General features: G+C 33.7%; 2 protein-coding genes across 3 annotated transcripts; both read right to left on the bottom strand.

Moving 5' to 3' along the window:
- Positions 1 to 1,490: 1,490 nt before the first annotated feature.
- LOC135834405 (golgin subfamily A member 6-like protein 22) lies at positions 1,491 to 5,896 on the bottom strand. 2 transcript variants are annotated; one of them, XM_065348268.1, is made up of 2 exons: positions 5,766 to 5,896; positions 1,491 to 2,890 (listed from the first exon to the last, which is right to left on the bottom strand). In XM_065348268.1, the coding sequence occupies exon 2, from the start codon at positions 2,803 to 2,805 to the stop codon at positions 1,732 to 1,734; it is 1,074 nt and encodes a 357-aa protein (XP_065204340.1). In that variant the 5' UTR covers positions 2,806 to 2,890; positions 5,766 to 5,896; the 3' UTR covers positions 1,491 to 1,731. The 2 variants fall into 2 exon arrangements, with proteins under 2 accessions (XP_065204340.1, XP_065204341.1); XM_065348269.1 differs by lacking the exon at positions 5,766 to 5,896 and adding an exon at positions 3,816 to 3,955.
- A 993-nt stretch (positions 5,897 to 6,889) lies between these two features.
- Positions 6,890 to 15,668, bottom strand: LOC135838179 (uncharacterized). The gene is made up of 3 exons (XM_065353813.1): positions 15,510 to 15,668; positions 9,847 to 11,091; positions 6,890 to 7,922 (listed from the first exon to the last, which is right to left on the bottom strand). Exons 2-3 carry the CDS (start codon positions 11,023 to 11,025, stop codon positions 7,071 to 7,073), a joined length of 2,031 nt encoding a protein of 676 aa, XP_065209885.1. The 5' UTR covers positions 11,026 to 11,091; positions 15,510 to 15,668; the 3' UTR covers positions 6,890 to 7,070.
- Between the last annotated feature and the right edge of the window lie 1,127 nt (positions 15,669 to 16,795).

Here is a 16,795-nt window from a genome sequence, read left to right as displayed (position 1 = left end):
CTGGGATTACCACCCCAAAGTGCTATTCCATTTCGAAGAATTCAGTACTTACCTGCCTTAGACCGGGCAAACAGCAGTTTTAAAAAGGAAAAAATTCGCACATCAATTTTTTCTTCGAGAATGTGTTCAGATGGACTCCCGAACTACCAAAAAAAAAACCGACCCTCCTATCCCTGGAGCTAATTTTTTAGGGGACTAAAACCGGTTGCGATTCGCGTTTTTTGCGTTTTACTGCGTAAATATTACGATAAAAAGTACCATGACAAAAAATGTTCCCCTTCAAATTTTCGACAATTTGATACTACGCTCGATACTCATCTCTCAAGGGGGTGTCTAAAAACAGGGGTGGAAAGAGTAGGTGTTTCAAAAAAGGCCAGTCCAATAAATTATTCAAAGTTACCACTCAATATCATTCGTTTTCGCTCAAATTTTTTATACAAAGTCTACACACCCAACTACTAATCAAACCGTCTTTGTTTGGTCTTCAACCCTCCCCGGGGGTTGGTGTTCGATGTCGCTCAATACGAATATCAACTTATTTTAAATCGGGTTGAAAATTTCCAACTGAAATTGCAATCTCACCCCATTTGAAGGCGTTAAAGGTGATTTGGGGATCTACAAATTTTATCACGAAATTTTTGAACCGTAAGGAATAAATTCCACTGGTTAGTTTTAGAATCCGCGAGGATGAGGCCGAACTGCCTATTTTACCCAACTATGCTATTTACGTCATATGAGCTTATATCTTCATGCGAGCTATGGTCATTCATAAGTATGTTGAGCGCTTTGTTAGGGCATAAGTGCCCCCAAAGAAAATTTCAAAAATATCGAATAATTGCAACAAAAATCCGAAAAGTATTCAATGTGACAATAAAGAATCTTTTAAACAATTTTGTAAAAACCTGAACATTTTTGAAAAAAATTACAACTATGTATTTAACTATTTAATCAAAAAATTACTTCCCAAGAACTTTCAAGAAAAATTTTGTCGTCATATTCGCCAAAAATTTACTTTCGATTTGACAATTTTGACAAAAAACGTGAGTGTATTGATAATTGTGGCAAAAACATGATTTTTTTTGGGCAATCTTCGCAAGAATAGTGCTGTTTAACAATTTTGCCAAAAATTGACCCTTTCTGACAATTTTGTGAGAAATTGAAACTTTTTGACAATTTTATGAAAAATTGAAACTTTTTGACAATTGCGACAAAAGTGCACACTTCTTCATTATTTTGCTAAAAATGGACACTTTTTGACTTGGGAAAATTTGGTTTGAAAAAAAAAAAAAAAAAAAAAAAACTTATAAAGCGAGTTTGACAAAAAGCAGGAATTTTGTTTTGCAATCTTGGAATTTGGAACAATTAGACAACTTTTCGAATATCGAAAATAAATTATTTTCGGATGTTTGGGGTGAGGAGGCGGTTCAAAAAGTTATGGACTTTCAACTTTCCAGAATTAGAGTTCCCACAAAAAAGATATGATAAAAAAAAATGTTTGAGTATGTTTATTCTAGAGTACGTATAGGTATAGGTATAAAATTCCTGAATTAATGATATATCTATTAAACGATAATTTTGTCTGTGTACTTTAGCTACCTATGTACCTAAACTTTTGTCCACCGTTTTCTTGAAAATTCTTCATTGTTTTTGTTGTCAGCTTCTTTTTTGTTGATATTGTCTTCATTTTATTTTACCTCTGCTTCTCGTCCTGTCAAAACTTCTTCATTGGTTTTACTTTTGATTTCTTTTTTGTTGATTGTGTCTTCCTTTTGATTTACTTCTGCCTCTCGTTTTTTTTTTTGATTCTTCATTGTTTTTGACTTCAGTTTCTTTTTTGTTGATCGGGTCTTCTTTTTCTTTCACTTCTGTCTCCGGTTCTTTTAAAATTTCTTCGTTGTTTTTGTTTTCAGCTTCTTTTTTGTTGATTTTGTCTTCCTTTTGATTTACATCTGCCTCTCGTTTTTTTACTGATTCTTCGTTGTTTTTGACTTCAATTTCTTTTTGTTTCACGTCTGTCTCTCTTTTATCCAAGTCTTCTCCACGTTTCTTAATACGTTCTTTTTCTGCAGATGTTTCAATTTCATTTTTTTTGAGAGCTTCTTCCCCTCGCTTCACCGAAGTCTCTCTGAATTCCATTAGCAATTTAGTTTTATTGACACTTTCTTCCTTTAGCTTGATTAGTTCTAGTTGTTTAGTTATTTCATCCTTCTGTGATTCGATCTCTGCTTGTTTCTGTTTCAATTCCGCTTCAAATGTTTTTAACTGATTTTTGCGATTTTCTATTTCCATTTGTGTTGCAATCATATTCTCTTCCCTCCGTTTGGCTTGTTCTTCTTGTTCTTCGATGGATCTCTTTTTCACTTTCATTTCTTTTTCTGCCTGATCGATGCTTTGTTCTTTTTCCTGAACGTGGGTTTCCCTCAATTTGATCTTTTCTTCTTTATTTCTGAGTTCTGCTGCTGTTTCGTTGATGTATTTTTCCTTTTGCTTGAGTAGCTCCTCTAGCATTTTTATTTCATCCTTTTGTTTTTCGGTCTTATTTTCTTTCAGACTCAAACCAATGCCTTGTTCTTCCATATCTCTCATCTTGATGTCTAATTTAACTTTTACATCCATTATTTTTCTAATCAACTCGATAAAAGATTCTGATAGGGATTCAGATACGTTTTTAGGGGACTGAATATTTGATTCGCTTAATATGGGATACTTGTATATTGTAATAGAATTATCCACATAAAATCCAAGAACCGAGTTGTTCAGAATCACCATCAAAGTGGTAAAATGGAGATATGATTTGGAATACATGTCTTCTGGCTTGTCTCGCAATGTAGATGGTGGTTAATTTTCCTGGGCGAGTTTTAGTTCTTCTTTTCAATTATTTCTGGTTATTCTGAAAAATGAATGGGGCACTATTGAAAAACCTGTGAATTATATTATTAAATAAACTGACGACATCATAGTTCAAGTTTACAAAATTTCATTTCATACCACTGGGTTCTCGATGAAAATTTCGGAATTTAAAGGTGTAGAAAAGATTAGGTACCTACCTATTCAAAAAATAGCTTATGCCTACACATTAGGGTGGATTGAAAGAGAAAAGATGACCTGGATTTTTGACAAAAAATTGGCAAGGAGGCGTTTACATTGAGTGAGAGACTACCAAGAAAAATTTTGAGCACCCTAGCTATTCAGGAGGCTGAGCAAGGGGTCCTCAAGGTTGGGCCATTTTTGAAAAAATCTGGATTAATTGCCACTTTTGGGTGGTATCACCTGTGCAGTATTTTGGCCTCTGAAGCGTGCAGAAAATTCCTTTTCAAGCACGAATCATCCCAAGTACTAAAAAAAAATGAATTAGCCCCTGGGAAATGACCTAGCTAATTAAAGCACACCCATGTCTGGCGACTTACCGCCTCGCCATGGGTTATTCGGGCAATATAAATAAAAATGAATAAAGAAAGCATAGAATCTTAGACCTAGATCGAATTGATATGTTGAACCTGAATGGATCAATATCCGCATTGGCGCAATATTGATCATGAAACGAATGTATCTCGAAGATTTACCATGAAGATTCATACATAAAAATCATGCAACCGGATGAGTAATTAAAATCAGGGTCTTTCACCATTAAATAACTACCAAAGGACGAAGAAAATAGGTATACCAAGAATAATATGAAGGGATAAAAAGGGCACCCCTAACCCATCAAACTTGAAGAAAGTAACAAGCACACTGCTTTGAGACTTTTATTAGAAAACAACAAAGATAAAGAAAATTGTGCAGCTTATAATTAAATAAAAAAATCAATAGCATACCCTGGTCAGAGAAATCAACTGAAATAGGTGACAGCTACCCTATGTCGACCGGATGAATTAATCACCTATTCTCTAAGAATAAAAATGGAAGATAAGACGATAATAGGAAAAGAGAGAGATTGGTTTTGGATAATTAAAGATTTAATTTAATTATGATGTTGAATGATTGAATTGTCTCATTGAGATTCAAGTTTTCTTGTAACATATTTCATGATGAATATAACCGGTATCACTTTTCACTACATCGAATGAGCAGGCCGAGGTGCTCGGACCTACTGAAGATTCATGCGAAAGTTTCAAACGTAGGAAGCTTAAATGTAAGTTCCTCGAAACGCCGCTAGTCGTAAACAGGATTGATAATATGACCGGCGCGGTGCAATGATATTCATAAATATTGAGAATATTATAAACGGGAGGGACATAGATGAGGTTTCGTTTAAGGAAATATTTACCCAGCAAATAATGTGAGGAAAGAGGGAAAAACCTCCCACTACACCTCCTTCAAAGTTGGAATTTGATTTTCTGAATTCCCCTGACCCATTGAATTAAAAATTCAAAACCAATTTTAACCCTCATCTACCAAGCTTGAGGGTTTATGGTTCGCAAAAATTACATTATCAATTTTAAAGCATTTTTCCACCATTAAAAATTTCTTTTACGAAAAACCAGCGCTAGATTCGTGTTTAGCAGGTCAAAATATCTCGATTATTAAACTTTTCACAATAATTTTGATCAAACTGTCCAAAATCACAATTGTAAATTTTCAGGAACTGTCAAAAAGAATTAAAAAATCAATTGGGGTTGCTTAAATTCTTTTGTGGGGGCTTTATGACCAAAAATCATGGTCACGAAGTCACGATGGTGACGTCAAGTCTCAGGCAGATACCAAATTCGAAACAGACTTTTAGTATCAGTTGGAAGTTACTCATGAAAAACGATACTTCCAGAGGTTTCCTCGAAGCGAAGATATGACCCTCGAAAAGAGAGAATTTTCAATCAATTGGATTTTTTTGCTCAGCTGCTGCTACTATTCAACTTAATTTCGGAAAAATGGTCCAATTCAAAATGAAAATATTTCAGATTCTTCGTCGATCTACGCTATCGTCGTCAAAGTCCAAGACCTGCAGTTTTAAGGTTCTACTGAGAGCATTTAAAAGTTTGCAAATCATTTAGTTTTAGGTAAATTCGTGTTTTGGAAATGTTTTCTTCACAAATATTTCACATTTATTAGGTACCTAACTAATGCCAAAATACAATTGAATGATATCATTTCTTAAATAGGGGAACTATTTTGGAACGCGGAGGTGCTACTTATCTGAGTCATTATTGCCAATTTTGAAAAATTGAGAAAAATATTCAAAAACATCGCTTTTCTTATGTTTTTTTTTTTTTTAATGTCCAATAATGACAAAAAAAATCACTTAGGACACTGATCCATTTCTCTCAAAACAGGTTGGATAGCAACAGGAGCGTAAAAATTCAAAAATTCCATTTCTTTGAGGGTCCATATCTGCCCCTCCATGGGAACCTCCAGAGTTGAAATTTTTTCTGAGCAATTTTCGACTCAAAACGATATAGTCTCTGCTGAATTGGCCAAAATCCACCGATTTTTTTTTGTGATCCACCCCAATAAATACCTACAGTAGATATTATAATATGATTTATGAGCTCATTAAGACAAATTTTAATTTGAGTATTTCTTCACCTAAATGGCGTGAACAAAAAACTTTAAAAAAATTTTATAATTACTTCGAATGGATATTTCCACTATAGGGGCATAACTATTATGATTTAGGAAGAAATCTGAATTTTTTAATTATGCTTTTAGACTGATTCGTACAATATTCAATTAGATGGGTTTGATTCAACACTTTTTTCCTTATTCTATACAATTATATAATATCACTGAAGCAAAACTTAAGCATTTATCTAATTGAAAAACTTACTTACCTGATTATTTCAAAGAGCAGTCGATAACTAACATGCGAGTAAAGTGCAGCTTCCGTGCAGAATGAGTTTGATCCTCTTGCAACAAAAATACCAACATAAATAAACGAATGTCAATGTACCTACTTATATGTAGGTAAGATTATTCGAGCCCGATATAGAATTTCACTTGCCCATTTTTAGATGCACTTCTCAATATCATACTCGTATACCTACCTACTTCCAAGAAGCAAAGATAACATACCTATCCTGTGAATACGAATCTATAATTATTAGTGAATTAGCAAACGTTTAAGTATAAACATACCTACTACATTTATGGATTGAAATAATTCATAATCCAGACACAGTAAAACAACAATGTAATAAAAATGGAGCTTTCCGTGAATGTTTCTTTTTAATTACCTACGAGGTAGGTTTATCGACCTACCGCACGTTTGTATCGGTACATTTTATTGATAGTATATTTTTTTGAGTTGTTGAAAAGTTGGTATTTGCATCATTGGTTATCAATTTTTCGTTCGACGAATCATCCTAAAGTTTTTCTCCATTTTTGTAAATTTTACCATGTAGATACCATCTGACTAACTTTTTTTTTGTCTGTATATTATGGAAATGTTTCATTGCAGGTAATTTTTAATTAGATTATAAGGCAGGCATTTTAAATGATTGATTTTTTCGAATAATTTCAGCATACTTTGATACTTGATAGAGGCCATCGATCGTCATTCCTTCATTGATATTTAAGTATCAAAAATCAGCCAAATTTCAGTAGAAAATTTTCAAAAATGCTCAGAAAAAGTTATGATGAAAATTTTTATTTTTTTGCCAAAATTTCAATCTATTTTGGTATATTGCATGACACCTTTTTCAAAAACACCGAAATTCATGACCCAATTTTGGGCTCAAAATGCTTCCAAAACGCTTACAAAAAATTGTGATGGAAAATTTCGATTTTCTGCTGAAATTTTAACCTATGTCGTGATAGTCGAAGTTGAATTATTGTATTAAATAATAATATAATCCCTTTCACAACAAATAGGTAAACTGATTCAATTTTTTAAAAACTTTTTTAAAATACAAACCGGATAATTTTTGTGGTCTACATAATGCACATAAAAATAAAGTAATCTTGAAGCCTATTTTTATTTGTATTTTTTTTATCACAATAACCACCCATCGTATGAATAGGAAACATGCGAATCATCATCGGTATAGCGATGGAATATTTCTACTATGTGGAAAGTTGATGCATCTTTCTATGCCCACATAATCGTATACATAATACATATTTAAGTAACAGACATTTCAGATGGGTGGATTTATTACAGCAACTTCGTAGTCTTTGTACCCATATTCTTTGCCATAGAGTGGAATGTATATCGACTGTAGCCTGGGAAGTACTTTTCCAATAATCCGGAAATTGCTATGGTTTGCCCGTCCAACATAGAATGTGTCTGTTCCTTCTTGTCCTCCTAAAATTGCATTTGCAGGTACATTACCATTAAATGTACGAACCCAAGAAACTGAACAAGTTTTATTTTCTTTCTGCTTCAAGATTTCTTCTCTTTTTTTGATTTCGATTTCAAATTTTGTAATATTTTCTTCCCTCTGTTTGACATGTTCTTCTTGTTCTTTGATTGATTTCACTTTGATTTTAATTTCGTTTTCTGCCTGATCTACGCTTTGTTCTTCTTTCTGAACTTGGGTTTCTCTCAATTCGATTTTTCCTTCTTTATTTCCAAGTTCTGCTTCTGTTTTATTGATGTATTCTTCCTTTTGCTTGAGTAGCTCCTCTAGCTTTTTTATTCCATTCTTTTGTTTTTCAGCCTCTTTTTCTTTCAGACTCAATTCGATGTCTCGTTTTTCCATCTCGTTCATCTTGATTGCCAACTGAACTTGTACAGCCGATATTTGTTTAAATAATTCGACAAAAGATTCTGATAGGGAATCAGATGTGTTTTTAGGAAGAGCAGTATGCCTAATTGATTCACTTATGGAATGGGTATTAGAAGTGGCCTCACGGAATCCTTGAACGGAGATACTCAGAAACACCGTAAAAATGGTGAAATGAAGATATGATTTGGAATGCATGTTTTTCAGCTTGGTGATTGTTTTCATTGACTGGTCTTTGTTTTTGTTATCAATTTTCTGGTTTTCCTGGAAAATCAATGGGACACGCTCATTAGAAAATTGTGAAGTACTTACATTTTTTTAAAACCTAATATTGAGTTACTAGGCAAGTATTCAAGTGAATAAGTATTTTGTTAAATTTTTCAAAGCTTCATTTTTTTTTACTAGGTACCTGCACAGTAGGTAGATAGGTAGGTACCTTGAGAAAACACGTGAATAAATAAAACTATTATTTATCCATTAAAAAATATGAAATCATATTATCGCACCTTGGAAGTGATAGGGTTAAGTAGATACATCTCAAAAAAGTGAAATTTTACAGGAGAGTGAGTTTCTTTTTTTAAAAAACTTGATTCATTATTGTTATCAACTTATAATCAATTGTGAGGAATGAATAGCACCTCATTTTAAAGATCTAGTATCCTACCTTTGTTTAGCATAAGAACACTTTGAAAAATAAAATCTTAAAGAGAAAATATCTCAATGTTTGGAAAACATTTTGAGTTATAACCTTTCATTAAAATTGATCTGGAGGCGATAGGAAGCGGAAGCGTCCAAAAAAATTTCATGTTAACAAAGTTGTAGAGAATTCAATTTCCAATCGACGTAATGGTTAGTTTTTTTCTAGAGTGCCTAGTTTTTCAGTTTTTCTCAACAAAATAAAATTTCATTATTTATATGCAAATTCAATTTTTCTGAAAAGCGATCAATTTAACAACTTTTTTCAATCAAAACTGTTTTTTAACACTTTGTAAGTATGTACGACTCAAAAAAGGCGAAGTTTTTTGAGATGTGCCCTTATAACTCCAAACAACTTGCAATGTTGATGGGATTTTGAGTTAGACCATTTGCGTTTTTACAAGATCTAGATAATATACCTACCCAACTCAAAGTGTTATTTTTGGTTGAAGAACCCCAAACACGCAAAAATGTCAAAATAAATTTTTGAGATGTAATTTTATATTACTCCCAAGGTGCGATATCATCTCATTTTTGAGTTGGTTTAATGCATAGCACACACAAGTATAATTTTCTGCAAGTACCTAAGTACATATAATACCTAGGTATTCGTTTAGAAAAGAATGACGATTGATGGCATAAAACTTCGAATGGATCGTTTCAATTTTTAGGAAGAATTTTCAATTATTTGGTACCATCCTATGGCTCCCAGCTACTAATGGATAGTTATCTTGAAGCGAATGTGAGTAGGTATGAAATTAAAAAGCTTACCTTACTACATATTTCAAGACGCAGTAAATAGGTGAGGTACTAAACTTCCAGCAGCAGAATTTGATCTTCTTGTCACAAAACACCAAAGCATAATGAACAAACGTATAGGATTAGATATAATTTTTTTTTTAAATTAGCATATACCTTATTACGTATATTTAAAGGTACGTAGGTTGTTATTAGATAGGTACCTACGCACATGTTTCCTAACATTGATAATGTCCATAATTCAAAATTAATTTTTGTTCAGTGCAAAATAGTAACTATTCTTTCATCAGTAGGTACAATAGGAAGCATTTAGTTTATCAGAGAGGTAGGTGATAAATTATACCTGTGTACGAAAAATAATTAAACGCAACTGATTTCATGAAATTTATCTAAGACACTAATTGGTAGGAAATAAATATTGGAAAAAAATCAATTTTTCGGTTTATCGAAACCTTGAAGGTATTCGCAGAGCTAGTTTGCGTTTATAAATTATGAGGAATGATGGTTCTAAAATCGATGTCTTTATGTCGAGTGTGGGAGTAAATGAACACAAAAATCTTCAAAACAAGTTTTTTCAACCATTTTTAATTTTATTTTTTTGAACGTTGACATGATAGGTTTTTGTAATAAATAAACATGAAACAAATCCTAAAACACATGTTTTTTCCACTTAAACTCTTGGGTAGGATTTTTTTTTTGGAAAATTGTTGAACGTATATGTATGTATGGCTTAGCCATATAATTCGATTACCGCAACTTCATACTCGGTGTAACGATATACAACGTCATAAGATGGAATGAACAAGCAATGAAGACTGGGTTGTACTTTTCCCACATATAAATTATCCCCGTGAATTGCTCTTCCGATGTATAAGTTTTCTCCATGACTGTCATATCCTCCTACAATTGCGTTTGTAGGGACACTACCATTGGATGCCTTGACCCAAATGACTCGACAGATATTATTTTTATCAAATGTAGCAACTTCATAATTGTCAGTGTTGTACGAATATGCATGGCCATAATCTGTAATATATATGTTAGACCCGAGATATGCCCATCCAGGAATCAGGGAACCGTTATGGTGTGCTCGCCCAATATACAATGTACCTGATGCTCCTCGTCCTCCTACAAGTGCATTTGCAGGTTTATTACCATCAGATGTACGAACCCAAGAAACTGAACAGATTTTATTTTCTATTTGCTTCAATTTTTCTTCTTGTTTTTTCAAAATTTCTTCTCTCTTTTTGATTTCAGTTTCAGTTTTCTCAATATTTTCTTCATTCTGTTTCAATTGCGCTATTCGCTTCCTCACATCTGCATTCGATTTTTCCAATTCGTTTTCTTTTTCATTCAACTGGTTTTCTCGTGTTTTTAATAATTCTTCGTTGTTTTTGACTTCAGTTTCTTTTTTGTTAATTGTGTGTTCCTTTTGATTTACTTCTGCTTCTCGTTTTTTTAACAAGTATTCGTTATAATTGACTTCAGTTTCTTTTTTGTTGATTATGTCTTCTTTTTGTTTTACCTCTGCCTCTCTAAGTTTTACTTGGGAGTCAGTTTCATTGAGAGTTTCAGCAGTTTTATTGATGCATTCTTCCTTTTGCTTGAGTAGCTCCTCTAGGCTTTTAATTACATCCTTTTGTTTTTCAGCCTCTTTTTCTTTCAGATTCAATTCAATGTCTCGTTTTTCCATCTCGCTCATCTTGATAGCCAACTGAACTTGTACAACCGATGTTTGTTTAAATAACTCGACGAAAGATTCTGATAGGGAATCAGATGTGTTTTTAGGATAAGCAGTAGGCCTACATTCACTTATGGAATGCGTTTCGGAATGGTTCTCATAGAATCCATGAACTGAGATGCTGAGAAAACCAATAAAAGTGATGAAATGAAGATATGATTTGGTAGACATGTCTTTCAGCTCGGCGATTGTTTTCCTTGACTGGTTTTTGTTTTTATTTTGAATTTTCTGGTTATTCTGAAAAATGAAGAGAACGCCCATTAGAATTTACAAACCATATAACATTGGAAATTCGATTTTTGAAAAACTTAACATTGAGTAGGTACCTACTTGTATTTTTGTTCAATTTTTCAAAGTTTCGTTTGCTTAAAAGTTATTTTTACTAGGTAGCTGATTTACGTACATATACAATCATGGGAAAAACGTAAAAATTTGATTTCAACGAAGTAGGTATCTAGCTGAATCCATATAATTGTGATGAAAATTTGATCAAAGGGGAGGTTTTGATTGACGCATGTTTTTTGATTGGTTATATTATAAGTACCTAGTTAAAATTGGTACTAATGTTGCACCACTATAAATTATCGTCTTCGATTTGAACAGAGCCGACATTTTTAAAAAAGGCATAGTCTGAAGCTCTGAACCTTCCTAAGCTCCTAATTATTTATCAGCTGCACTAGACTATTATTCGATGAAGCGATTATTGTTGAACACTTTCGATGATGTCGTTTATTTAAAAAAATAAAATATCATAAAATTACTTAATAATATGCTCGGTGAAAAAGATAAAAATTAGTATTGGAACTACTCGTAAAATGAACCCTCCCGAACCGAATTCCACCATTGCAGGTAGTGTTAGACTGCCAGCGCGATTTCCGGTTTATCTAGAATTTTTTAATTTCTACAGAATGGGGTCGAAATTAATTTGAGCAGCGAAACTTCGAGTCTGTGGTTCGATATTAATCTGTTGAGCGAATTTATCTACATTTTCGGCCAATTTTATGGCGAGTATTTATAATACCATATACCTGAGGGAACTTCTTGAGGTGTCCGCCTCCGATTTGAACGGGACCGCATTTTTTGGAAAGGCATGCTCTAAAACCCTCCAAAACCAAATTTTATCAGCTGCTCAACTTCATATCTCGATATTTGGCGAACGTTTGAAAATTCCAAATTGACTGTTTTTGGTGATTTATGCTTTTTTCAAAAAAGTACGTACATGATCATTGAAAATAGCCAAAATGAGTCCTAAATCCAAATTTCATCATTTCCAGCCATTCTGGCGCCTCCAGCGCGATTTTTCAAATTCTCCAGACGATGCAAGCTCCAGAATGAGTGGAAATGACAAAACTTGCCCTCCTGGGGTTAATTCTTGACAAAATATAGCGATTAGTGCAAACTTCAAAAATTTTCTCGCAAACGGAAAATTTTTAATTTTTGATATTTTTGTTATAGAGCGGGAAAATAAAGTAAAAAAGCAGGGGCATAAATTTTTTCTTCGGGAATGTGTTTGGATGGACCCTCTGAACCACCAAAAAAAAGCCGACTCTCCTACCCCTGGAGGAAAATTTTTTAGGGGGCTGAAACCGGTTCCGATTCACGTTTTTTTGCGTTTTACTCCGTAAATATTAGGTTTTTGAGAAAAACTACCATGACAAAAAATGTTCCCCTTCAAATTCTCGAGAATTTGATACTACGCTCGATACCCATTCCTCAAGAGGAGTGTCCAAAAAAAGGGGTGGAAAGAGTAGGTGTTTCAAAAAAGGTCAGTTCAATAAATTGATCAAAATTACCACTTAATATCATTCGTTTTCGCTCAATTTTTTTTTACAAAGTCTATTCACCCAACTACTAATCAAACTACCATTGGTTTGTCTTCAACCTTCCTCGGGGGTTCGTGAGGGTTGCTTGATTTTTCAAGTAACACACTACTGAATCATATATTTGAAAAACAAATCTGGACGTGCGATATATCGAATAGTATATTTTCGTGGTCGCTGAATACGAATATGAACTTATTTTTTGAATACAACCCCTGAAAGCCTCTCTGTGCCCCAAAATGGGGGTAAAAATTTTGAAAAATCGTGAAAAGTCGAGTGATATATCGAATGGTACGTTTTCGAGATCGCCGAGTGCGAATATGTACTTATTTTTTTGGGTCCCACCCCCCAATGTCTCTCTGTGCCCCAAAATGAGGGTGAAAATTTTGAAAAATCGTGAAAAGTCGAGTGATATATCGACTTGAATGTTTTCGAATTCGCTGAGCACGAATATGGGCATATTTTTTGGGCCCAACCCCTCACAGCTCCCAACTGCCCCCCCAAAAAAAACCAAAATTTTGAAAAAATGAAGAAGTCGAGAGACATATTGAATGGTATGTTTTCGAAATCGCTGAGTACGAACATGAACTTATTTTTTGCCTACAACCCCTCAATGCCCCTCTGTGCCCCAAAGTGAGGGTCGAAATTTTGAAAAATCGTGAAAAGTCGAGTGATATATCGACTTGTTTGTTTTTGAGACACTGAATTGGAATATGCACTTTTTTCCTGCTCTACTTACGATTCCTCAAAATCCCCTTACGCCCCCTAAATAGGATAACATTTTTACTTGATAAAGCTAGAAAGCTGTTTTGGTATGTATTCTATTTTCGATTCCCTAAATCGACTGGAAACACTTTCAAGCCATTTCGAGTCGTTCAGGAACCTCCAGCAGATTTTTGAAAATTTTTGGTAGCATTTTGTGAAAATTTCAACTTTCAGAAATTTGCAAGAGACTCCAGAAGTGGTCAAAATAACTCTAAAATGTCTGCTTAGTTACGAGAAATTTTAATTTTTTTAAATAATTTTTTTGCAACGATTTAAAAAGTTTAGCAAAAATCAAAAAATGGACTTGAAATGTCTAGAATTGAAATTTTGGCTGTTGGGTATTTTTGCATGCTCTTTAGTTTTAGTTTACGTACTTAGTTTTGTTCAAAAGTTTTCCTGCTGGTTGGAATCCCTATCTCCTTAATTCTCAGTTCTCTCCACATCAAAGTTTCAATGAATGATTATTACCAACTTCAGACCCTCATTTTGGGGCACAGAGAGACATTGGGAGGAGAGACCCAAAAAATAAGTTCATATTCGCACTCGGCAACCTCGAAAACGTACCAATTCGATATATCACTCGACTTTTCACGATCTTTCAAAATTTTGACCCCCATTTTGGGGCACAGAGGGGCTTTCAGGGGTTGTATTCAAAAAATAAGTTCATATTCGTATTCAGCGACCACGAAAATATACTATTCGATATATCGCACGTCCAGATTTGTTTTTCAAATATATGATTCAGTAGTGTGTTACTTGAAAAATCAAGCAACCCTCACGAACCCCCGAGGAAGGTTGAAGACAAACCAATGGTAGTTTGATTAGTAGTTGGGTGAATAGACTTTGTAAAAAAAAATTGAGCGAAAACGAATGATATTAAGTGGTAATTTTGATCAATTTATTGAACTGACCTTTTTTGAAACACCTACTCTTTCCACCCCTTTTTTTGGACACTCCCCTTGAGGAATGGGTATCGAGCGTAGTATCAAATTGTCGAGAATTTGAAGCGGAACATTTTTTGTCATGGTAGTTTTTCTCAAAAACCTAATATTTACGGAGTAAAACGCAAAAAACGTGAATCGGAACCGGTTTCAGCCCTCTAAAAAATTTTCCTCCAGGGGTAGGAGAGTCGGCTTTTTTTTGGTGGTTCAGAGGGTCCATCCGAACACATTCCTGAAGAAAAAATTCATGTGCCAATTTTTTCCTTTTTAAAACCGCTATTTGCCCGCTCTATTATGAAAAAGCTGGTCAAAAAACCACTCTTGAGGTGTCCTCTCCAGCATCGGCTCAAATGTGGATAAACTCGTTAAAGAGGTCGAGTATAACACACAACTCGATTTTCAGCTGCCCAACTTCATATTGACGCCTTCTGGAGCATATTCAAAATTATGGAGAAACTGAAAAATCGCGTTGGAGGCTGCAGAATGGCTGGAAATGGTGAAATTTGGATTTAGGGAATTAATATCAGTTTTAGGACTTATTTTGGTCATTTTTACTGATCAAGTACCTACGTACTTTTTTGAAAAAGGCATAAATCACCAAAAACAGTCAATTTGGAATTTTCAAACGTTCGCCAAATATCGAGATATGAAATTCGGCAGCTGAAAATTTGGTTTTGAGGGTTTTAGATCATGCCCTTTCCAAAAATTGCGCTCCCGTTCAAATCGGAGGCGGACACCTCAATAGGTTCCCTTGTTAGTATCCTACGTATTCTTTGCCCTGCAATAATATTTGATTATTCGTATTTTTCACGATAAAAATATGGTCATTAAATCGCACCGAGATATCGACTAGATACCAAATTCAAGTTTATCAAGTCGATTTGATGACATTTTGATTTTCTCCATTTTTGGTTCAATTTGAATTTTGATTGAAAAATTTACCAAACATCGAAAAATTCACTAGTGTATCTTAAATATTGGCTGATGAAGATTTATTTTCAAGTAGCACATAACGTATCGTTTCTTACAGGTAGGTACTTTCGTTTAGAAAAGAGTGAAGGCATAAAACTTCGAATGGATTGTTAAAAGTTAAGTGCGTATAGGTACAACGAATAATTGAAAAAATTACCTGATTATTTCGAGATGAAGTACGTAAAATAGGAGGTACAAAACTTCCAGCAGGAGAATTTGATCTTCTGGCCACAAAACTCAACCTAACGTAAATAATCGGATGTATAAGATTATATAGGTACGAGCTGGTACGAGACTATACAGTGGCATTTCATACTTATCTCAATTTCTCGTTGCACTTATTTTTATCATACCAATTTCTCCGAAAACAGATAGATAACCTAATGCCGTCATATTTTGTGAATAGGCGAGTGCGTAGGTATTAATTAAGATGATGAATATGTATTCGATGGACACGAAGATAGATATTATATATTTGAAGAAATTGAGTTATTTACGAAAATTTTCTTTTTAATTACATAGATACTTATGTAAAAATACGTAGGTAACTAAACGTAAGAGTAGGTAATAGGTAGATACCTTTGAAGAATTTCGCATCTTTTGAACATCCCAAATTCGAATACCACGAACAAATACAGGGTGGTCCATCCCATAAGACAGGCCGCACTCTCGAGTTTTTTTCGTCATGAACGCAATATACATAGTAGTGTACTTTTTTGAGTTTGGGCAACGAATAGAGTAACCGAATTGGGTTAAAAGTTATACTGGCGTGTTCACACTTTAATTATCAATACTTGCTTACATGATTTTAACGCGGTATTGTGAACGATTTTTTGTGTTGAAAATTCCGTGAAAATTTTACTAAGCTCGTTGATTTTACAAATTTGCAGCCTGACTTTTAGGCTACCCTGTATAACAAAACAACAGGTTTTATTTTAATTTGTGAAAATATTCACGAAATGAAAAGTTTACATAAAACGAGTATTTCTATTACGAGTTTTTTACGTAAAAAACATCAGAAATGATTAATAGGTAGGTAGGTAGGTAGTTGATTTTTTGTTCATTTTAGCGAGTTTAAAAAAAAATAATTTTTCAACATTTTTTTACTCCCCTAAAAAATTTTTTGGGAAGTGGAAAAGTAATCGAATTTTTTCACCAAATCAAGACCACGAATACATACATCAAAAGTTAGCAAATGACACGTAGAATACAGTGATGAGTGTGTTGAAAATGCAAAAAAATAAAGAAAAAAATATATATTGCCAACTTTTGCATTTACCACAACATGGAGTAAATGCAAAAGTTGATTTCCAAATTTTCAAATTGCAATTTTCTCCACGATTTGTGGACGAAATTGTACCAAAATTTTACAATCGATAGAGAACCCCCGAAGTATAAGTGGTACAAATTTCAGCTTCATCCGTGCAATAGTCTTCTCACAGC

The sequence above is a fragment of the Planococcus citri genome, chromosome 2 (assembly GCF_950023065.1).
Source record: "Planococcus citri chromosome 2, ihPlaCitr1.1, whole genome shotgun sequence".
Classification (NCBI taxonomy): Eukaryota; Metazoa; Arthropoda; class Insecta; order Hemiptera; family Pseudococcidae; genus Planococcus; species Planococcus citri.
The sequence above is the reverse complement of the archived record's forward strand: the minus strand, read 5'-3'. Positions and strand labels throughout refer to the sequence as shown.